The sequence below is a fragment of the Prinia subflava genome, chromosome 4 (genome assembly GCF_021018805.1).
Source record: "Prinia subflava isolate CZ2003 ecotype Zambia chromosome 4, Cam_Psub_1.2, whole genome shotgun sequence".
NCBI classification, from domain to species: domain Eukaryota; kingdom Metazoa; phylum Chordata; class Aves; order Passeriformes; family Cisticolidae; genus Prinia; species Prinia subflava.
The window spans coordinates 4,742,785-4,766,344 of record NC_086250.1 but is presented as its reverse complement, the minus strand read 5'-3'; the positions used below and the strand labels follow the sequence as shown (position 1 = coordinate 4,766,344).

At 39.8% G+C, this 23,560-nt stretch overlaps 1 protein-coding gene and 1 long non-coding RNA gene across 2 annotated transcripts; one reads left to right on the top strand and one right to left on the bottom strand.

Moving 5' to 3' along the window:
* Positions 1-327: 327 nt before the first annotated feature.
* LOC134549562 (uncharacterized) lies at positions 328-2,490 on the top strand. Its single transcript, XR_010080136.1, has 2 exons — positions 328-1,004; positions 1,122-2,490. It is a non-coding gene; the product is annotated as an uncharacterized LOC134549562 (long non-coding RNA).
* Positions 2,491-2,636: 146 nt separating this feature from the next.
* Positions 2,637-15,067, bottom strand: LOC134549561 (solute carrier organic anion transporter family member 1C1-like). Its single transcript, XM_063395220.1, has 14 exons — positions 14,822-15,067; positions 13,422-13,563; positions 13,203-13,335; positions 11,793-11,908; positions 11,056-11,202; positions 10,384-10,482; positions 8,730-8,975; positions 7,690-7,854; positions 7,011-7,206; positions 5,963-6,125; positions 5,070-5,254; positions 3,980-4,044; positions 3,735-3,852; positions 2,637-2,863 (listed from the first exon to the last, which is right to left on the bottom strand). The coding sequence occupies exons 1-14, from the start codon at positions 15,011-15,013 to the stop codon at positions 2,650-2,652; spliced, it is 2,181 nt and encodes a 726-aa protein (XP_063251290.1). The 5' UTR covers positions 15,014-15,067; the 3' UTR covers positions 2,637-2,649.
* Positions 15,068-23,560: the final 8,493 nt, after the last annotated feature.

Genomic DNA, 23,560 nt, shown 5'->3' with positions numbered 1-23,560 from the left:
AGCATTAAGAAAACCAACTAGTGCTATTACTGCAGACATCTTGTAAAAATAATTGATAACTGCTAGGATTTCAGGTGAATGCAGCAAACAATTTGACATTTTGAAAGATCTGACTGCATATAAGGCACTTATCCTTGGAGTCAGTTGAACACAACATCCATCCCTGGTCATGGTGTGACCCTGATCCCACAGGGCACTCAGGGTGGGCTTGCACAGAGCTCTGGGCTGTCCCTTATGTTTTCAGATTTCACACTGATGCATTCAGTGGATGTTATCTTTTAAATTCCAAGAGTTTTGTTAGAAAGGAAAATGCATGTGTTGGTTTGAAACCAAAGTCAGTTCTGTCATTCTGCTGCACTGGATATAATGCTTGACAGATGGGCATTTTGCCAAAAAAAATCCATTTGATAAATTCTGAAATTTAAAAAAAAAGAATAGTGATAAAATTTAACACTGATTTAGATGACAACTCATGAGTTCACCTGCCAGTTTGGACAAAGTCAAATTATTGAAAATATCCACCTGGTGGATTTGTATCATTAGAGGCCTTGTCACTGAAAAAAACTGACAGATTCTTTTGTCTTTTTGTCATATGTCTGTGATGTATTTTATTGCCTGTAGATTCTTCTCCAGAATAAACCTATGGCAACATCCATGGGGTGGTATGCACCACATTAGAAAAAAAAAAAATGAGCCTTTCTCATGTTTTGCATTGGTTCAGACATAAAGCTCATGGCACTGCACACAGACTTGGAAAACCACTTTTTTTTTTCTTTTTTCTTTTTTTTTAATGTGTTCCAGCTTTGTCTTGAAGAGGAGATACTCAGAAAAAGGGAAGCACCTTAAGCAAAGCATGCTTAGCTAAAAATTATTTTTGTATTGATTTTTTGGACATCGAGTACTTCTCAAAAATTGGGAAAGATTCTGTACAGTTATTTTCCTGAGCACTAATAGAAAAGACAAAAACAATTCCCTTGCCTGCTTTAGGCACAGAAAGTAGCAAGGTAGGAAAAGACTTTCCTTTTTTTTCTATGTTTTTCTCTTGCCCATTGTGCAAGCACTGAACAATGTAAATTTATTTTGCAGTTTACAGCGTGTCACCTTTGGTGTGTTTCTTCTAGGGGTGGTGATTCCACCACTTCTCTGGCAGCCTGTTCCAAGCATTTCTGTCAAGAAAATATTCCTGAAGTCCAAGCTGAACCTCCCCTGGCATGGTTTGAGGCCGTTTCCCCTTGTCCTCTTGTTATTTACCTGGGAGAAGAGCCTGACCCCTCCTGTCAAGGAACTGTAGAGAGCCACAGGGTTCCCCTGAGCCTCATTTTCTCCAGGCTAAAGAAAAATAAAGAACTCCTCTAATTTTGATGGATGGAGAATATCTCCCTTCAGCAAATATGACTTCATTTGGGAAAAAAAAATCCCATTTTTCTCCCTTCAGCTGCTGCAGTCACTGCTAAGTGACTCATGACAGACAACACACCTAAGAACAATTCCTCATTTTGCTCAACATATGTAGTTTTGGTTACTAGGCATGTCTAGTAACTATATCCCACTGAGCCTTGAGCATCTATTTTAAAGTATCAACTGTGAAGTGGTTCTCAAGTGCTCACCTTTTTATTTTAAGTAATAACAAGTTGTCAAGCTCCAAGAGACACGAGTACAGCGAAAGCAAACCAACAAATACACAAAGGCAGCTTTGAGGAGATGAGCTAAAATATACTAGCCGGGGGAATTTTAAGGTGTGTTTTTCCTGGTGACGATGAATTTCTCTCGGAATAACCAAAACTGAGCGTGAATAACACATCGATATTTGCGATGGTCACTGGGAGAAACGCTGTCATTTGAGTGCCCTCTGCAGGACACTGCGTGGCGTCTCAACACCAGTATTCCTTGTGTTTCAGCATCTCTTAAGTAAGAGGGAAAAAAGGAGAGTATTTTTAATTAAAATTCCACCACTCAAGGACTTTAAAATAAGCCAAACCCACTGCATTTATGGAAAAATGTGTGTAATTTTAAGCAGGTGTAAAAAACCCGAACCCCTTGTCTTTATGAAAACGTGTAGCTTTACGCAGGCATAACTTCTTTCAGCTGAGGTAAGACAAAATGCTTCCTGGAGAAATACTGCTATTGCAAATTTTCGAAGTGAAAAACAGGTGCAGTGACGCAATTAGGTGAGGTGTTTGGCTTAAATGCTTTGGATTACTGTGAATTTTGATTGCATTTGATGGAATCAGAAAGCTCGTCCTAGCCTTGAGCTCATTGTCTCTCCTGTGTCAGTCTCCTGCATGGATCTACATACAGGATCACTGTATGCACTTTTTGTGGGCCTTTGGCATGTGGATGTTCTGCCAGCATCTTTGATCCCACTTAAAAAAAAGCAGACTGGCTCTGTCAGAACTGCCAAGGAGGTTTTTTTTTCATCTGTTGAGAATTTGGTTCCATTTGTGTAACTCGTTCTGTTACTGGTAATCAGGTACACATAAGGCACTCTCATACTGGTTTGTTAGTGTTTATTGCTGTTGTTTGCAGTTTTGCTATTAGCTATGCTCTCTGTACAGTGTTATTATTTATCATTTAATTACTCACAGCATTTTGAATGGTGTTTCTAAAGGAAGCTGACCTGATTCACATGCCACTGGTCTAAGTTGCTTTCTAAATAGAGGATTCGTTCTCTGCATCAGAAGAACCTGGCAAACGTTCCTTGATCTTGCAGTTTTCTTCTTTATTTTCAGCAGCATCTTCTTGTCCATTCTCTAGAGGCCCAGAGTTCTGTTTTTTAAAGTGTTTCTTTATCAATATATAAAAAATTATTCCAATCAAGTAGGAAGGACCTCTTAAAATTGCTCCTAAGCCAAGGAAGACATTCCTGTGGGACAGAGCATAGAAGATTGGGCCAGGCATTGAATTTTACAAAAACACTGAAGAAAATCACTTCAATAGCTTTAAAGAAGCTTAGGGGAAGACATTAAAACTCATTGTTTGTAAATGATACCAAAACCTTGACATTTTTACTTGCAAAAACTTCTCCCAAAGAACTGATAATATTCTTTTCACTTGTGAAGACAACTGCAAAATGAAACTTGCTTTTTTTTTTTTTTTTTTTTTTTTTTTTTTTTTTTTTTTTTAAGATTTTTGGATCACTTTAAGACTTTAGACTCTTCAGGGCTAGAAATATATTGGGGTCACCAGAGTGACCTATTTGTATGTAAAAATAAAAAACACATCAGAAGTGGCCAAGACCTGAGTGAAACTGAGAAAAATCTATGGAGCAATCCCCCAGGAGACTGACAATGTTTGGGTTTCACCAACACCTACAGCTACTCAGTACAATATTCTTTCATGGACTTTTTTGTCAAAAGTGGCCAATGCACAGAGTTAACATTCTTGCCAGTGTGAAAAACTACCTGCAAATAAGGTAAATTTGGGTAACTTTCCTCTTTATGGTAAGCCCTAAATTCGGAGGTATTTTAATTGGCTCTAAGTATATTAAAAATACACAACTCATTCCAGAAATCTCTGGCATGGACATTAAATTTCATTTGCACAGCATAAAAACTGACTAAAAATTGAGAGCTTAACACTTGATCTTGAGATTTTTCAATTTCAGGAGTTCTGGACTGACTTAAAGCTGCGCCCAGAGTTAGTATCTGACTGTGATTTTGGATCACACACTCCAGTGTAAGAGAACCAAGCATATTTCCCCACAGAGAGGGCTTTTGTTCCCTAATTTGCTTTACCTGTTTGCATTGGAGTCATAGAACCTGCACGCCCCTCTCTTCCCACAGCTGGTGCTGCCCCATTTCAAGCACGTGGTGTCGATGGCTGCACCGAAATAAACTGGTGCTGGGATCCCAGCTGCAAGGAGACAAGCAAAAATGGGACAGGATTCCACAGGAAAGGACATCTTCCCCAGAAATCAGCTTTGTATTTCCTTAGTGGTGATTACACCGGGTGGATTGGAGTCAGCAATGATTTCTCTTACCCAGCATTCTTATAGAGAGTGTGAATAGACCAAGTGCAAGAGCTTTGAGCTCTGGCTGAACACATCTGAAAAAGAGAGGGACAAGTAAGAAGAGTTGCCTTATTTAGTGCTTAGACATGCCTATTAAACTGCTGTTAAATAACCTGAATTTATTAATAACCTGAAATTATTATTCTTGTTGACAGAAAGCCAAAATACAGAAGAAGAGTGCTTCCTTCATCTGCTGAAGTGTGTTAAATGGTATGAAAAAGGTGAATTAATCTACTGAATTCTATCAAATAGCTCCTGGCAAACCCATTCTCTATGCATGATTAAGGAATTGAAGTTTTAAAGTCATAATCAGAGTCTATCCAACCCTATGGAAATTGGCTCTCCAGCTGCCTTCACTCTTGGGCAAACATTTCCCACACTTGATGGAATATTTAATGGGAAATATCCTATTGCCCTAAGACAAAAGAGTTGCAGGTGGCATGGATAGTGCAGCATCTTTCTGTGCTTGAACAGAATTCCTCTGTACAAGGACACATCTTGGGCAGCACAAAGCCTCCTGGCATTACACTCATCTATTTCATGGGGAACAGCATTCCAGGCATCAGAAATGGGCACTGATTTGAAATCCTTATATCTCCAGCCTCTGCCATCTCCTTGCACAGAAATCCTGGCAAATGCATGGCACTTTCCAAATCCAAGCAGAAAAAAGGACATGTTCTGGAAAACCTGATTACAGAGCCATAGAATCACAAAATGGTTTGGTTTGGAAAGAACGTTAAAGATTATCTTATTCCAAAACCATGCAATGAGCAGGGACACCTTCCACTATCCCAGGTTGCTCAGAGCCCCATCCAGCCTGGCCTTGGACACTTCCAGGGATGGGGCAGCCACAGCTTCTCTGGGCAGCTGTGCCAGGGCCTCACCTCCCTCATAGGGAGGAATTTCTTCCAACCTAAACTTTCCCTCTTTCAGTTTGAACCCATTACTCCTTGTCCTTGCTCCTGATGAGCAAGAAAGTCCCTTTTTTTTTCCTAAAGAAACACACATGACTCTGAAAGCCTCACTAGAAAGCCTTTGGTAAACAGCCAGCTGTACTCACCTAAACATAATCACGTACGAAGGAGTGGCTCCCAGGGCATAGCAAAAGCCAGCTATGACTTGTATTACTGTGTAATAAATGAACTTCCTCGAACAATCATCACTTTTTGGACATTGCCCCAAGGTTGCAGTATTGTTTCCTGTCCATGAACTGTTGATTTCAAGGCATCTGCAGTTATGGAAGACCTGGAAGACACAAGATGGATTTGGTAGGACACTGCTCATGAAATGGGGATTCTGTTGGGGAGAAAAACAGAGTAAAGAGATGGCTCTAGGCCGTTTATGTTCTGGAGTGATCACCTGGCATCAGGAAACATGCAAATGGCACAGCCCGATAAAGGGTTTTGTCTCTGGGACTCTGGGAATTATCTCCAGCACTCCATACGTAGCAAAAATCAGTCACCCAGAGAAACAAGCAGTTTCCTGACTTCCCAAAGTCTCACATGGAGGAAACAAAGTGCCTTTCCCTAACCCATTTTTCTTACTTAAACATTAATGATCAGTAAGTGGGGAAGATGCTCTGCTATCTCAGTGTACTTCAACTGTTAGGTAAAGCCTCAGGGCAGCCAAAATGAGATTTATGGAAGGCAAAGCCAATGGACAACCTTCAGGCAACATGAAACCAATTTGATTTGTGAGTTTCCCCCTCTTATGCTCAACCTACAGAAGTCAAAAGTGAATATCTAGAACAAGGAGCTAGAGCTTTCTTCTTAATGTGCAGTAACTCAGAGAAATCTCCCTTCTCTGTGCTGTTTGTAGCCAGAAATCAAAAACACTTTACTGACTAATCCCCAGCAGCTTTGGTTCTCCTGCAATGCATTATCCTACTAAATTTTCCGCGTTGTGTGGAAAATAACCTGGTAGGAAACCTCGGTCACCAAAGCAGGGTCTTACTGTGTTCTTTCCATGTCCCACGGAAGCCTCGCAGCCAGCCAGACATGCTGAGACATAGGTGATCCCATTGGCTCCACACACAGGATCCCACGCGTTGGAGGCACACTTGCAGTGAGAGTTGCACTCCGAAAATAAGGAATTGTTGTGGTACAGAACGGGGTTGCTTGGAAGTTAAGTTCAGACAAGTGTAAGAAATTTTAAATTCAGTGCTGAAGTCAGTGAAGTCCCTTCTGTGTGACACTGTTGCTGTTCTGAAACCCACCTCATATGCTCAGGATATGTTTTCACAGCAGAGTTTCTACATCTCTATTGGTCTGTTTGAGATTCCATCCTACTTGCACTGATATTAAAGCGATTACAAGATTATAGAGAATTTCAAAACAGATTAAAACATTGCTACTGATTTTACAGGTACAGACAGAAAAGAGAAAGGAGGAAGAGGTCATTAGGCCTCCCCCCTAACTGAAGTTAGACCTAGCAAAGGTTATCTCAGTCTTATCAAGTGTATCTTTATCAGCTGGTAAAAATGCACCCATGACAGAAACCAGATCCCCTGGTCTCTGTAGCTAAAAAATATTCTCTTAAAGCCTAGCCTAACTTTTCGTCAAAGATATGAAGAATGCAGTATTATCTTTTGCTTTCAGACATTCTTTGTGTATTGAGCAGAAAGATATGTCTTCACTCATCTTCTCCTTTCTAGGTAAATGAAACCCATGTGCTTGCCAGTTTTCTATCCCCGTGCTTCTTAAGTGTATTCCCTGGTCCACTATTTACATTCCTAATGAAAACATTGCACAGCAATCCTCCCACCCTCCCCCAGCAAAACAACCTGCATTGCTAATGGTGCAATTCCCAATTAATCTTTAACCAGCACTGGGCTCTGTCAGGCTGACAATCTGCTCACCAACAAAAACTACCCCAACGACGTGTGGTAGTGTTCACTTTCTCACTGGCATTGCAAAAGCATGTTTCTCTTTTAGCTTTGATGTCACAGTACATTTTTTGAGAAGTATGAGGAAAAACACAATCTTTTCTGTTTGATACTCACCCTTCATAGGACACTGTCATTCCTGCCACCATATTGTTATCACAGCCAACAAAAAAGTGTAGCAAACTGATGGCATAGGACAAAAATGACATGGTAAATGAAAACTTTGTCGCTGCAACGATGCTCATTTTACGCTTTTTCATTATAAGCCCACCTAGGAAAATTCCAAGACCTACAGGAGGTAAGGATGTCACTCCTGAAAGAGATTATAGAAGGGGAATGTTAGAATTAAAGAATTATTATAGTCTTAAGAGCCAAAGTCTGTCCTTAGTTTTTTGTTCCTGGCAGCTTTATGGTCTGTTATGACTTTAGGAAGGTTTGTGTTCAGTCCAGCCCCTGGGTTGTACATGCTGTTTGTGAAGTGCCTAACCCTCCAAACCCAGCTTTATTGCAAGGAACTTCCCAGATGCTTCAGCAACTAAAACTTCCACACCACACTCATTGCATATTTTGGGCGCCCTTGCTATAAATGTAATATAAATGCAATGCAATGTAATGTAATACAACTTTAAAAATTGTTATGGCCCCACAGGCAAAAACCCTGTATGTTTTATAATTCAGGTTCAGGTTAGACCACCTCAACCTATTCTGCATGGAATTCAGCCCCAGATAAAGCACACCAGAACTTCTCCCCATGCACTGCTTACAGCACAAGCAGTCCTTGCAGGGTGGAACTCACCTATTAAAAAGTTGGATTTGGATGTAGATTGTCCATACTGCTGTTCCATGTACTTTGGTTTGTAAGTAATGAAACCAATAAAACCATTGATATAAAACAGTGTGCAACACAAAAATGTAAAGTACATTCGATTACCCAATACTTTTTTCAGGGAGTTACAGAAATCTGAAAGAAAGGGACATATGAGTTGGCACTGAAAGATGCATGGCATAATTACTGGTGAGTAACCTGCAAAACTTAAGGCAAGGTCCTGTCCTCAGCTGTCCAACTGCAAGTTGTACTGATCTTCGTTTGCATGAGGGTATCTGAAAGCAAAATCAGGTTCTTGAAAAACACCAGAGGTTGAGATACAGGAAGGGAATCCTAAAAGAAGACAGAAATATGGGTTAAAGCCTGGCTGCTCTGTTGAGAGATTCACATGAAGACTAAGAGGCTCCACACAGTACAGACTTTGTACAGCTTGAATGAATTTTATCAGAGACTCAAGGCCTTGAGAGCTGCCTTGGTGGAGATGTCCAGTGTCTTCCACTGGGATCTGAACAAAACATTTGACAAATGAAGCAAAAGACATTTCTTCCCATCACTTTTCCACCACATTTTTTTGCCCCAAGGACTGCACAACCAGATCTATTCAAGCCTGATGTATTTTCATCAGGCACCAATGTACTTCAGAGGAGTCTCCATGAACTCTCTCAAAAGAATAATTTGTCTTTCCATATTGCAAAAGGAGCTTTTGAATATTTTAATTAGTCTCAGATACAGGAACACTTTTCTACTGTTCAAATTTCTTCCAGCACAAAATTTAGAGGTAGGTGCCACTGGGGTGATGATTTATTTCAGGTGATGCATGCAGCACCTCAGAGTCCTGAACAAGCTCTTTCACTTCTAATAACTTTTGGTGGACCTTTCCTTTCCTGGGGGATAGCTGCCTGCTTTAGAGGGAAGTGCAGGGCAGGCAAAATATTTTGCAGAACTGTTACATTTCCTATGTGTGTTGTGCCTATTGCTTTTCACATTTATACAACTTGAGAAACACTTGCCTTTCAGCATTACTGACCACTTCCTTGGCTTCGTTTTCTCAGGAGAAAGTTTATTCCTCACGACACCCGTGCTTTCCAAGAGACCACGTGAAGTTTTGTCCTTATTGGCTTCCCCTGGCTTTTTCAGACTCTTTGGCAGGAAGCAAAATGGGATAGCAGACAGGAAACTGGCTGCTCCAGCAATTAGGAAGCCAAGCCACCAGGCCCCCACCCAGCGGGAATCCTGTGGGGTGATAGTGATGCTCCCTGGAAGTGAGGGAAACAGGCACGAGTTACCCCAGTGAAGAAGCTGAACCTTCCCAACCCTTTTCTGCTATGACAGCTGCATTTTATAGTGTCTGACTTTGAAAAATAAGCATCTAATGAGGGATGATCCCTGCAGTGAAGGCATCATACCCTGAATGGTGTTATAGAATCATGGATTGGTTTGGATTCGAAGCTGTCCCACAGGCAGGGACTCCTTCCAGTTGACCAGGATGGTCTGAGACCCATCCAACCTGGCCTTGAACACTTCCAGGGATGGGGCATCCACAGCTTCTCTGGACAACAGGCTCCCATGCCCTACCATCCTTACAGGGAAGAATTTCTTCCTAACATCTATCTAAACTTACTCTCTTTTGTTTTGAAGCCATTCCTGTTTGTCCAGGGTTATTTTATCTGCCATTCTACACCTTTCACTGCCTGATGTTTTGTGGCATACATAGCAACACCAAGGTCCTTACCCAGCACATGGGAAACCAAAAAGGATGGCAGACAGGCCTCAAGCATAGTGCCTTTTTTGGCTCCTGAGACCATCCTCTGCCTTCCTGAATTGTGTAGATTGCTATTAGGCACTGTAGTGTCAGTGAAATTACTCATGGCTTTAAAGGTATTGCAAGGAAGCTGAGAGTAGATGGCTGTATCTTCATGATTTTTAATTCTGGCCTGTTCAGTGCAGGACTAAAATTATAAGAATTTTCACTGCATGACTGGAATTGGCTCACTGTCTTTACTCTTGAATAAAATCAAACACTGGCAAACACAAAATAGTTCACCTATCTAACTATGGGATTCTGGAGATCTGGAAATTTCTCTTTCCTGCAAGAAAAACAAGATCACTGAAAAGGAACAGGATGAAGGACCACCACTTACAGGGATTGCTGTGTCCCCTCTGGCATTGTGCAGATGTGAATGCATGCATGTGTTTTCATTTCATCTGAACAAGCAGGGGCTGAGAAAAAGCGTATATTGTGCTGCAAAAATCATGTGAAATGTAAATAATGGAAAATACTCAGTGGAAAGGGTGAGAAATTCACCCAGACTGTTAAGCTGCTGTACTAGCAGAATCTTTTTGTTAAAATTCCCATTCAGAAAAAAGTCTTGGTTTTGTGAGAGTTCTTGGTACTAATTCTTAGAGTGAAGTGTGTATTACAATCCTTTAATCTTAAAGCACAGCTCTAAAATATGCTCCCAGTCTAATTCTGCCTTTACTATAAAAGCTTTCAGTAATATAGTAAAATTATAATAAATTATGCAACAAAAATAATTAAATAAATACAATTAAAACATAAAATCTATTAATATAATTAATATAATGAAAAGACACACAACTGTTTATTGTAAATTCTTATGAGCAAGTTTTAGCTTACTTTCACCTTTCCTCTGTGTTGCTTACCTGGATCCACAAATCCAACGTCCACGTAGAGCCTTGCGCACAGAGATCCCAACAGGAACCCAAACATGGGGCCCAGCATGGCTATTGTGTGCAAACAGGCTGAAAATACAATGAAACAGATGCTAGTACCCTTTAATTGCTGAATGTTGTCTTCTGCAGGGGCTGATCTGATGCCTTGAGTTTCAGCTTTCGTGTTTTTCAGACCCTGTGCTGCCCAGGGGTGCAGTTCTGAGCTCACATTAAGTGTCAGTCAGCTCTCTTCACAGATTAGGGAGACAAAACAAATCCTTTTCCTGCTCAAGACCAAGGACAATGAGTACAACTTTCAGGCCCAAAAGCACAAACAACGGGGGACAGAAGAGAGAAACAAGGATGGGATCTCACAACCTGAAGCTGTAATTGGACAATTAAACCCCAATATGCAAATGGACCAAAACTTATAAAAATGTAAGACTTTGTGACCAATGATCCATTTTGTGACCATTCTTGGTCCACCTTGGATGTAGCCCTGGCCAGGCCCTGTCCTGCCCAAGCTGTATCCTAGAGACCTTTCAATAAATATCTACTTTATTTTCTAGCTCTGTCCAGTCTCTGTTTCAGGTCAGTCTTCCCAAGGCATCAGATCAACCTCTTATACTACGAATCTCTTGGTTTACCTCATGTTGAGATTACCTACATACACAGGAACATTCTCTTCTTTAGCAAAATCATCAAGGTAGGAGATGCCCAGGGGTGTTATTGGTGTCTCACCAATCCCACGTAACACGTTTCCCAGTAAGATACATATCCACATATATGATGATGGTTCCTTCTCACAGCCTGCAGATGAGAGTTTACACCTTTGTAATAAAATACTTGAATGATAAGGAGGGAAAAAAATCACATGAAATGTAGCACATGTAGTGATTATGGATTAGAAATCAAGGTATTAAGAACATTTCCTTACAGGAGGTAAACGAAATGCTGTCAACCCCATTATAACTTTTCATGATCTTTTAATAACACATTCTTCCACCTCCATTGCATTTGATTTCTAAAAGCACAGTTAAGTATCACCCATGAGAAAAAAAGTTCATTAAAAAAATAACTTATTGATACTTTCATGAATATATTACCTGGAATATATCATGTATCTTTAATGTGAGAAGTTTGAGATGGTTTCTGGTGGAGAAACCTTGGCTCATTCTCTACCCTGTTTCCCATACAAGCAATGCATAAAACAGCTGTATTCCACATTGTAAGGAGGATAATAGGAATCTCCATTATTTTTTTCTGTTAAACTCTATGTAGTTTCATGTCCTATCACACTAGTTCTTCCACTCCCTAACTCCAGGCCCTGGGTAACTGAGTCCTTGCAACCCAGGGTAAAACAAGCTCCCGTATTTGTACTTTGATTTACAGTTCCTTACCTGACCTTGAGACTTCCAGGACAGTGTCATTCACACCTTGATGTAGGGAACAGGGATTTGTGCTGGAAGTTAAGTTGGCTGAGGCAGCTGCATGTGATGTTGTCTCATACTTATAGCTGCAAACACACAACAGAAGGTTTAGAGGCAGTGCTCACTAGGGAAACACCAGTGTGGTAGGGCTGGAACCACTTGGCTTCTGTTTCCCTAAAGAGAAAGGTATCTTTGATGAAATACCAATTCAAAGGGCTACTGAAGGAGCAAATAAGATTATTTGAGAACATTTTAGAAAACCAAAATACTAAAATTAAGAACAGATAAGACTTAGAGTTCTCTGTCTGGATGGCATAGTTTTAAGCTGGAAAATTCAAAAGGGGTTGTGAAAGTATTTCAGACAGGATTCAATTTTTGATGCCTAAATTTAGGGTCAGGTCCAATTGAGCTCTCTGTGTTGACCCCACAGCCAAGGAGAAAAAGAAGAATGTCTTGAGTTTGAGCAAAGGTCCCTTTCCATCTTATATGTGTTTGGTCTGCTCAGCTGCTTTAACATGATCCCTTCCCCAGAAATGAGAGCTGCTGAGGGGCAAAGTACAATTAGCTTTTGCAGAACAGCATGGTAAAGCACACATTCTGCTTCAAGGAATTGCCCTGGCTCTGTTAGACCAGGCAGGCTTATTTTTCAGGTTGAAACAAAGAGCAGTCATCAGGAGACACAGTGCAGAGTAGTTGCCCTACATTTGTTCAGGCTCAGGTTCATGGGTTGCCCAGTGTACACAAATATGATACATGGTCTTAGAGTGAAAAACTGATGAAAAGTCTTGTTCTAGTGCAAGATCCACTAACATGAAAGGAAGAATTCCTCAGTTTTCTATTTGCAGTAGCATACCCAAAATTATTCTAATATATATAAGAAATCAAGAGAAATATGTCTTACTTCATTTGTCATCCCTGTGCCCAAGCTATGGCTAGGAGCATTATCACATATAAGCATAATGCAGTAATTCCCTGAGTCTGATGAAGGTAATAAATATTAACCAGATATGGAAAATCAGTTTAACCAGGCATGTGCATTTGGAATAGTTATGAGTTCTACCAGCACTCATCCATCTGCAGGCTCTAGCATCATTTCACTCTTTTCCTCCTTTCTGAACAAGCCTGAGTGGAGACAAAAGCATTTTGATTTTCTCATTTTTTCAGGGAGTTGAACTTTCACTTCAGAAGAGCTGTATTTTTTAAATGAGCATCCACCATCACCACAGTGGCGTGTGTGGCACATGGGGTGCATTGCACTTGGAAGTGAGATTCTACAGGCCTTTGGAAATCCAAGGCTAAATATACAAGGAGTTTCATTTAAAAACCAGAAAGCACAATGCAATTGTTAGGTTACCCAAATTAACCATGATTAGTACTTACTATCCCATGAAGAAATGAGGCATGGCTGATAAAAAGCTTCCCAAAGCCATAGTAAAGCATCCCACAGCTATTACTTTGGGCCTATGAAGTTTAGCTCCAAAATAGCTCACAAATGCAATCACCATCAAGTTGCCTGCAAGGCAATGAACCAGAGTTAGTGCCAGGTGCTGTCTCATGTTTCTCTGAGCAGCTTTTTGCATGCTGGGGAATATCCATTACCCATCTCAAAGCTGCCATCGACGAGACCCGCGGTGGACGAGGTCAGGTCAAACCTTCTCTCAATCTGAGTGATGGAGCTCTTCATGATCGTGCCAGACAAGGCTTTGCTGAAGTAGCTGAATGACAGAGCAGCCAGAAAGACCTGAGGAAAGATTCAGACAGGAAATAGGAGGGAGGGGCAGGAAAACGGGTCACAGAGGGATCAAATATATTTAAAACTGTGTGGAATAATCACTGTTGTGACATATATTTGTTACTCAAATAGGAGTGGCAAAGTTAAACCAAATTGCCTTTTGCTTGGGTCACATGTTCCTCATTTTAGGCCAATTCATAACTGATTCTTTCTTTCAATCAGTGTGACATCAAAATAAAGGCTTTATGCAGGTTTTTATGATACACCAGTATGAGGAATATGTAGTGACTGATAGAGTTCATCTCTGTGTCATACAATATATTTTGAAATGTCTTTTGCCTGTATACCATATATCTCACAAGGAAAAGCCAATGCTCTTAGTACTTTGACTGTTGCTTCCACCAACACACATTGTGGCTTTTGCAAAGAAAGATTGATTTGGTAAAATGTTTACGTTTGTTTAAATATTATCCAGCTATTTCCACATAGTCTAAAAACCAAATAGACTTACTGCTCGCTGGGCAAGAGTTCCAATACAACAGAAACTTGGGTAAATAAACAAAGTAAATAAAGGTTTGGACATTGCAATACTGTCTACGGTAAGAAATGAAACCAAATCTGGGAAGTATGAGCTTGAAAATTTGTATATTTACTCTCTTTTTGTCAGGAATGAAGAGAAAAATCTCCCAGATGTAGGGTTTGTCGTGACATGTTCTATATTTCCTGAGCTTGACTGGCAAAAATTCTGAGAATCACCCTTTGAGCCTTATGCCAGCAGTGCTCTCAGAGGGTTTGGCTGAAATCACAAACTGCTGATAAGCATGAAAACACAAGCAAAATTTTCTGGGGTCAATTGAGTTTTAAAATGCAATCCCCAGGTCAACCACAAAACATTTGATGAAATATGGTTCACCTCACCTTATTTTGACCCTATAATACTGGTGGTGAGAGCAACCTCCAGACAAGTGCATTGTAGGCACCTAATTGAGGCTGGTTCAAGTCTTGCACTTGAAGTTGCTGTCTCTCTCTAATGACCAAGAAGGGGATCCACCTACAGGTAACTTGTGAGTAAATAGGGTAGATCATGAATTTTTATTTTCTTTAGAAAAAAAATAAGATATGATTATCCCCTGGACCTCTAATGCATATCCAGTTCCACAAAAGATAGGGGGAACAGAAACAAAGGAATGTGGCAGGTCACATCTTGAACAACCTTTCTTGACAGGTAACAATGGTAATTTGTGGTGATATTGCTAAGGCACCAAACCTTCAATCCAGTGCAAGAGGAAGCCTTTTTGACTGGTGGATTTTTGCTTCCTTCATCATCCAAAAGCTGGTCAGGTTCTGCTTCCTGATTTGTGTCATTGACGTTGCTGGGTTTGGTTTCCACGGTCATGACTGATTTCTTTACTGGGTGATCTGAACTCAAGAGAAAACAGTGATAAATACACAAGCACATATGCCAAAACAGAGTTGCTTAAGAACATCTCTGGTGAATCTGGTGAAACTAATTACAGGAAAATGCTGAGATGTTGAAACGGAACCTTTCTACTTAAATTATTTGGCTCAACTACTTGCATGTTTCAAAGTGTGTACTTGTTTAAATTCTGAGTATCTAGTTTTGACATATTTTTTTAAGAGACATGAGCACTCCCCTTTCTACTTTGTCCTGTCTTTTAATGCTAAAAGAGGCAGTTTTGACAGAAGAGTAAAAGACAAAGTCCCTGCCCAAAAATAAACTACAAGAGTCAACAAAGCAGCAGTGCTGAAGCACAGGGAGTCCTAGGAAGCTCTAAATTTGCAGGCCATGTGGCTTAGAACTCAATCATTGATATGGTAAAATCTGTAGCAACAGTGTGCCATCCAATTTATTCCTTTACATGGGCTTGTTGGAAACAATTCTTAGTGCCAAAAGAATTTATTATTTCACATAACTGACCTCCTGTAAGGATATCACATGGTTTTTCGTCTTGCAGTAATATGCAGGGTATCCCTGATCTCTTTCTGTTTGCAGAGAGCTGTCTATAAGCCCAGATGCTTGAAATGATCTGCAGCTCAGCAGTTCAGCAGAACTGCTCCAGTTCCCTCAGGAACTTCCTGCAGCCACAGACAATGACACATCCTTTGACCCATCACAATGTTTCAGTGTTGAAAGCCTTGTTTTGTTATTAAGTTGTATTTTGGTTTATTGCAATGAATAGTTCAGTACTTCATTCAATACTTCATCTTCTTTTTCTTTTTTTTTTTTTCAGCTTTTTAAAACTCTGTGTCTGAGAGACAAATAACAACTAAAAAGGATACTTCAGAGAAAAGCTGTAAAGAAGGTCTATATATCTGTTTGCAAAGTTTATTTAAAGAATGAAAACACTTGCCTGTTGGTGCAACTCCCACTACAATCAGAACAGATTTCTCAAGGACGATCCAGAAGCCACTGCAGAGCCCCTCAGAAAAAATTGGGTCACTTGAAACAAGCCATCTTCAGATCTGCAGATAGGAATATTGCATATTTTATTAGAGTACTGAAATTCAAGTCAAACTCAGAAATCACAGCTCACATGATCTGATTTGTTTCACCTTTCACAATACTCTCCTCATTTGAGAAAAGGGCGAAAAAGAGAGAGAAGGGGGACAAATCACACAAAGAGAGGTTTTATATGCTTGAATGCAGCTGAAAAAAAGTTGGATGAACTTTTCCAATGCTGGAAAAGGTCCATCTGCTTTCCCACTGCTAATATCTACTTCCCAAACTCTTTTGTGGCTATGCTGTCAGTCTGGGTCAGCACATGTATCAGGACAAAAAATATTAGCTTCTCCTTCCTACTCCGACAGATAGGAACAAGAAGTAGAGAAAGGATTTCTCCAAGGCTGCACAGCTATGAACAAAAAAATGTTATGAAATAAAATTCCTGGTGCTCAGGAAAAGTTAGTACACAAATACTTTTGAAATTCACCTGTCTTTGTGTAACCTGAAGATACAAACTTCTCCTCGTAGTTATGATACATTGATGACCACAATGATATGCTGGGGGAGCATATCATTGCAGGTCACAGGATAGGAGAAGTGGCTTATTTTTTTGAGAGTTTAAAAGTATAACATGACTTAGAATCTGCTGGCAGAATCTACTCCCACCCTCAGATGACCCTGACCTACACAGATATCAACTGGAGATGGAAGAGATGAGGGCTGGGGAAATTCCAGGCCACCAGAGCATTAGAAAAAAAAGAGAAAAGGTCAATTCACAATTGATGACAACGTACAGTAGCTGCTGAGCCTGATAAATTTAAATATTGATAAAGTTATTTCAGATTTTTTTCATCAGCATTTTTCCCATGTTTCATAAATCAAGGGTCTGGTTAAAAATATGAAGTATGAAAGCAAAAGTATGAACCAAACGTGCCTTTTCACTAATATGAGTTCTCTAAAACTACCATTTTTTGCCTGCACAAGCCCCTCTTCTGTAATAGTTATCTGAGAAAGATTAGGCAAGGTATTGGTATTGTTTAGGTAGTCAATCAACCTAAACAAAAATTAACCCATTTTTCTTCCTAGGGGAAAAAACTCCAAACCTCTTCCCAAAAAAACAAGCAAAAAGAAAAAAAATCCACTAAAAAACTCTAAGCGGTACAGCCAGATGAAATTTAACACTCAGTGCACTTTTTGGAATATTTGACAAATTCCCTTGATTTTATGCTCGGTACAATCTCTTCTGAGAAACACTTTGAGTGGGGGCAAATCAAGGCTCTTAACTAATATCAATGTGCATAGTTTGTGCTGCTGGGAGCTGACAGCTTCCTCGACATCATGGGAAATCCTGCAGCAACTTGCAATTCAATTGCAGAGTGAAAGCAGCCAGCCTTGCAAAGGACAGATTTCCTCAGTGCTTCAGGGGACATGATATTATAGGAGTCTATTCCTTAGATCTAGATCTGTTCCTTATTGGATATTAAAAAAAAAAAATCAGGTTTGTTTTATACCCCCTAATTATATGCAGATTATAATGAATAAGAACATCAACTAAAAAAAACCTCCACATGAGTAACAGGTAATAAATTTACAAAGGTTATGGCAACAGTTTGCTGCAGGCTTTGTAGAGTCTCATAAAAGAAAAATATAGTGATGTTTGAGGACTCTTAAGAATCCAGCAAAGACACTCTAAGACTTTGGGCTGATTGTCACCACAGCTGCCCTCTCAGGAACTGTGACATCACCCAGCAGAAGAGCAAATCACAGACCAAGAGCCACATTTCCTCCAGTAATTTATGGAACTGTGGTGATTTACACTAACTGCAGTGCTGCTAATCTGAGTATCTTACTGATTTTTAAGTACAAACATAGCAAGACCTTTTAAGTTCACCTTATATGAAAAAAATGAGTGCTGAAAGAGACACTCATGCAATGCACAGTGCCATCACTAAAGCACTGACACTTTCACCAGGACTTACTGGTGCTACCAATTATTACAGCAAAAGCAACTGGGAACTACACAGGTCGTGTTTGATAGTTGCAAACACTAATGGTAACATTTTAAAGTTAAGACAAACAGGAAGAACACTAAAGAGGTTCCTACCTGGGTTCTGCATCCACAACAACAGGTGGTTACTACCACATAAATGCCCAAAAGTCAGAGAATTCTCTCCTTAAGCAAAGCTCTGCTGGTACATGGTAGAAGAATCATTAACTTCCAGCTCAAAGCAATGTTTTTATCTTGTCTCCTCCCAGTTCTGCCCTCTGTTAAAGGTCCCAAAATCCATGTTTATCCACGGTCAAAAGTTAATTGGGAAGAAGACATGCAAGTGTGTTCCTTTTGTACATTCTTGTGAAGCATCCCTTTTTTCCCCCATGAAATTGTCTAGATTATAATAAACCACTTTCTTGAGGTTTAAATATATGGTTTCCCAACTTTAGAAATATTCCTGTTTCCAATGCATTTTGTTATGAAGTTTTATCTTCATAGTCAATGGCTAAAGTTCATTCACTTCAGACCTGCTAGAGCCAGCCAAGAACTTGCAGGAAGAGAAAATGTAGTGCTTTGGATATATGGAACAAAGGGGATGTTCAAGAATCATTAATGCTTAGAAGACTGTTCAGATCTATAGTTTATTGCTATTAACAGCAAAGGCAGGTGAAATATGAAAGTGTATTAGGGCTATGTGTACTTTGGAGCAGCCCTTTATCACTTACAACCCCAGTTCAAGGAAACTGGAACAGGTTTGTTTGATTGTGCCCCTGCTGTGCATTCTGCCCGATTCCTGAGAGTAATTGTACTTAAAAGACAAGTTATTCTTGAGGCAGGTGGGATATGACTGCTGTCTGGCTAGATGTTAAACCAAAATATTCCTTTCCATGACTAAATGATCAATAACGTGATCAAGGGGGACTTCATTCATCATTGCAGAGAAAATCTATGGTCTTAGATTATGATTGCATCCATTATATTTAAGTCTGAATGAAAAAGAAAACCCAAAACAACCAACATTGCCATCACTTCTAAAGGAGTTGTCCTCACAGTCAGAGCATTACTGAGCATTAAACACATGCAAGAGATGGAAACTCATGGTCCTGTAACAGATGTGGGCCTCTTTTTTTCAGAGTTAATGATCCTTCATGTCTTATTGTGGCATAAAACATCAACTACCCACTTCCAGAAGGTTTCTTAAACCATGATTGACATTTTCTAGCCACAACAGCAGCATCTTGGCCCCTGTTCATTGCTCTTTACTGCAGGCTGCCATCCCATACTGCTACCCTGTGTTCCACCAAGGGCACAGGCACACAGACACCTGTGTCCTCATCCTTCTTCAAAGGCCTGTCACAAGCTCCACTCTTAAGCTCTGACTGTGCCCAGAAAAGTATTCCCTGTTGTTTTACCAAGTTTTATGGTGGAGCTTTGCATTCCCAAGGTTTCATTTTCGGGTTGTCTTCAGATGTATCAGCAGACCAAGCCAAGTGGGCTTTTGGCCCTTTGAATCCTAAACAGCTGGAAAGGGATGGAGCTAAAATTACTCTGTTACTTCGGAGTAGTAGAACCTGTGGAAAAAGGTGCAACTTTCTTTTCCATGTAAGGGAAACAACATTTCTTTGTTTTCATCATTCAGACAAGTGAATACAAATCAGCTCCTCCCTATTTTTCCTAGTCCTGTATATACCAATAATTTATAACTTTCCAGGATTAAAATATCTTTCGTACTTTGCTTTCAGGATGGCTGAGAAGAATTTTTCTATCTTCAGACTGCTGCTGTCCAAACTGTCTGTGGAAGCATTCACAATCCAAGCTGAATTCTTGAACCAAGAACTGTTGATTAAAACTACCAGAATGGGAAACTACTGACGTCAAATTGAAGATTTAAAAAAACACACTTTAAAAAAAGAGACTCATCTCTTTTTACATCCAAGACCTCCCTCCATATTACTCATACTTGAAGGGAGAAAAAAAGAAATAAAAAGGATTATGATAGTAAAAATGCCCGTAATAAGAACCCTGAGATATCAGTAATTTCTGGTTCCTGCTGAGATTAAAAGCAGTCCTTACAAAAGCCACAGTTAAGTCACCTTTAGCTCAGGAGCTGGTTCAGACTCCTCCAGGCAGAGGGTGGCAGCAGATCCCACCAGAAGAAGAGGCTGCCAAGGCACAAATTGCAGGGGGCAGGCAGCAGTAGCAGGGAGCTGCTGGCCAGGCAGAGGCCAACTGGAATAGGCAGCTTTGATTGGAGCCCTTCTTATTCTCAGGACACTAATCCCTGCATGCAGAAAATCAATGTATTTTAAAATTTAACTCTTTGTTAACAAACTAAATAAAAGGCATACTGTACAGCAAGTGTAAGCAAATACTCCTGTAGTTAAGGTACTACGGGAACCCTGAGAGGGTGAAAATAGCCTTTTCCACACAAGAGCAGGGTTCTTTGGTGCTCCTGTCCCAGAGTGTCTGGTTTCTGTTTGGAGAGAGTAAAGCATGCTGAGAGGCTGATCTGTTCTCTCCACCTTAGCCAGTGTCTGGGAATTTATCCTTCCTCTGCTCAGTGGAGCATTTCCCTTTCAAAAGAACTTGATGATTTTGTCATTGATTTGCATCATGCATCCATCTGGGGAAAAGCAGACCATGAGGTGCTGTTTTAATTTTTTTTTTTTCTCTTTTTCTGCTTAAAATACAAAAGGTAGATATTAACGTTGGTTGTACAGCTTCTCTTTGCATTCAGTCCTAATCAGCAGCTTGGGCTGGAGTTGTTATTACAGACACAGCATTGAAGTTTAGGGCAGTGGCAGGTGAGAGTGCTTAGTCCTTTTTAGTAGCCAACCCAAATGTGTGCTGCATCCCAGAAACAAAACCCATGCTGACTTCAGGTGAAATCCCAGGGTCTGGGATATAAACAGAGGGAACAGGACTGAATAAAATTAATATGGCTCACATAACTGAATACCTGGTATTATATACAAAACCACTTCAATAAACTGTTCATCTGTCTTGTTACACTAGAACAGATCTTTTACAAGAATGGGTGAGTTGATTTTTTTCCTGACAGAAAAATCAATCAAACTTCAGAAACATACCAAAGACTGTTGTTCTAGTGGGAAAAAAAAAGAAAAAGAAAAAAAAAGAAAAAAGTATTTTATTTCTATTATACTTTTATCCTGTTTGATTTCCAGACACTGGAAAGCAGTCTGTCTGCACAGTTAAATAAACATATTTTTGCTTATCACAGGTTGGTTTTTACTTAAACAAGTTTCTGTTTAAGTAAAATTAAGTTTGTGTTTTTCCACATCTTATTTTAACAGTGCCAACATCACAGGATCACCAAGAGGGTTCTGGTTGTGTACAACAACCTTCCAAACTTACCCTGCTCAACAGCCACGAGGGAGAGCTTCCTGGCCTGGTCACCATTCAGCTGTGAGAATGTGCTCCACGTGCTCTCCACTAAATCCTTTCCTTATTTACTCTCTTCAAAATTCAATCAACTGTATTAATCTGGGATGAGCTGTTGGTTAACTAACCTCCTGATATTGGCCACATGTTGCCTAAGTAAGGTCCTTTTAATGAGCACTTGAAATCACCATTTAAATTTAAATGGCCCCACATTTAAATTGCCCTCATCATTTTTACAGCAATCATGGACTTTTTGTCTTCTTGAGGCTGATTAGCATTGGGTGAAAAACCAGGGCACAAAAAAAGACAACCAGACTGGGTCAGTTCTATGATCCCTCTAGGCAACAGCCTTTGGGCTAGATTATTAATAATTATTAATAATACTTGGGCTATATTATTAATAATTATTAATAATGTTTATCTCTGTGTAAATGCTTTTAAAATACCCCTGGAACATTGCTAGTTTCAAGTCTATGCACTTCATAGCTTCTAAAAGTGAGTTTTAGAATCTTTTCTTTTAATATTAAGCAGAATTAAGCTGAATGTTGTGTCATCATCAGTCAAACCAGCCAAAGTGGTGCTGTCAGTGTTTTCTCTCAGATTACACCAATTGTGCTGTTATTTCAAAATATTGCAATACTGGTTTCATACATTAATCTTACTCATTATTTTGAGCATTCCAAGGAGGCAATCTATAGTTATTCAGCCTGTTTATTCTTTTTGAGATCTCCACACCCCTTGCTTCTCTGTTTTTTGGGAATTCCCTCAGATGCTGGGATGGCATGAGCTCCATAGCTATATATATATATTATATTATATATAAATGCATTGTTCACTCAGACTTCTAATCTCACCATTTTCCCTCTTTTATTTGTCAGAAGGTCTTGAAAATTCCCTCCTGATGTGATTAAAAATGATGTGCCTATAACTAAGACATACAATTTCATTTGAGAGTTGCATTTTTTGCTGGGAGATAAGAGGAAATTTAGTTTATGTGCCCCAGACCTGGCTGCAAATCCCATTATTTACCTCAATCTCATCCTGCATGTGCCAGCTGGGGCCCTTGCTATAAAATCCGACCTTTTACATGGCACACAGTGGGTGCTTCCTAACAAGGGTGTGAGTCCCACTCTGGCCTCTGAGGGTAGTGGCAAAGGTTGGGAAATGACCTCAGCTGATTCTTTTAACCATCTCACCTTTGGAAATGAAAGGCGTTTGCTTCTCTGCAGTCTCTTGGCTGTGGTTTAGTATCTCTAACTCTAAAAAGAAAAGAAAAGATCCAGATTTGGTGACCTTTGTGAGACAGCACCTGTTGCAGATTTAATTTAAGATGAAGAATTCTGGCAGGAAGATGCTGGCAGGTCCAAATGCCCTAGTGCTGAGGTAATTTTTTTCAAGTATTATAACAAGTCCAGAACATGTATCTGTAGTCAGACACTCATCCATGCATCCGTGTTACTACTTAAAGTACTAAAATAAAGTAGCAGACTCGAGTGGGAATGGTTTATGTCTGCTTGCTAACTTACAGGATTATTATTGCTGAAGGATGGGAAGAGAAAAATGGGCATTTTCAAAACATAATGCAAATAAGAGTTACTGAAACAAATTCTTTTCTCAAATTCCTATGTGTAAAGAAAATGGGTTATGGAAGGAAAGCCCACATTTTAAAGTTATTATTTACAAAGTACAGACTTTATATATAACTGTAGGAGATAGACCATGAAGCTGACTTTTCCTGTCCTTGTTTCTTTCTGAACTGCAGTAGGGTATGTTTATCTCTCTTAATTTCTTTATTTGTCTGTTGTGACTTAACCCCAGCCAAGAATTAAATACCATGCAGCTGCTCGCTCAGCCTGCCCCCACAGAGGGATGGGGAGGAGAATTGAAAAAAAAGAAAGGTAAACCCCATAGATTAAGAATAGTTTAATAATTAGAATAAAATAAAATAGAATAATAATAGAATAACAATAATAATTGCAACGAAAAGGGAGGGGGGAAAAAAAAAGAAAGAGAGAAACAAAACCTAAGAATGACAATTTTTGATGCACAATATGGTTGCTGACCAATATCCAGTTTGTTCCTTAACAATCATTGGTTCCTCCTGGTCACTTCCCTCCAGTTTATATTCTGGAAATGGCATTCCAGGG

Excerpts from the sequence above, each read along its gene's own strand:
- LOC134549561 (XM_063395220.1), bottom strand. The coding sequence starts at position 15,013 with ATGTGCTTGTGTATTTATCACTGTTTTCTCTTGAGTTCAGATCACCCA. Across the intron at positions 4,045-5,069 it reads TCGTACGTGATTATGTTTAG|ATGTGTTCAGCCAGAGCTCA; the intron begins GTGAGTACAGCT and ends TCTCTTTTTCAG. Across the intron at positions 3,853-3,979 it reads ACTCTCTATAAGAATGCTGG|CTGGGATCCCAGCACCAGTT; the intron begins GTAAGAGAAATC and ends GTCTCCTTGCAG.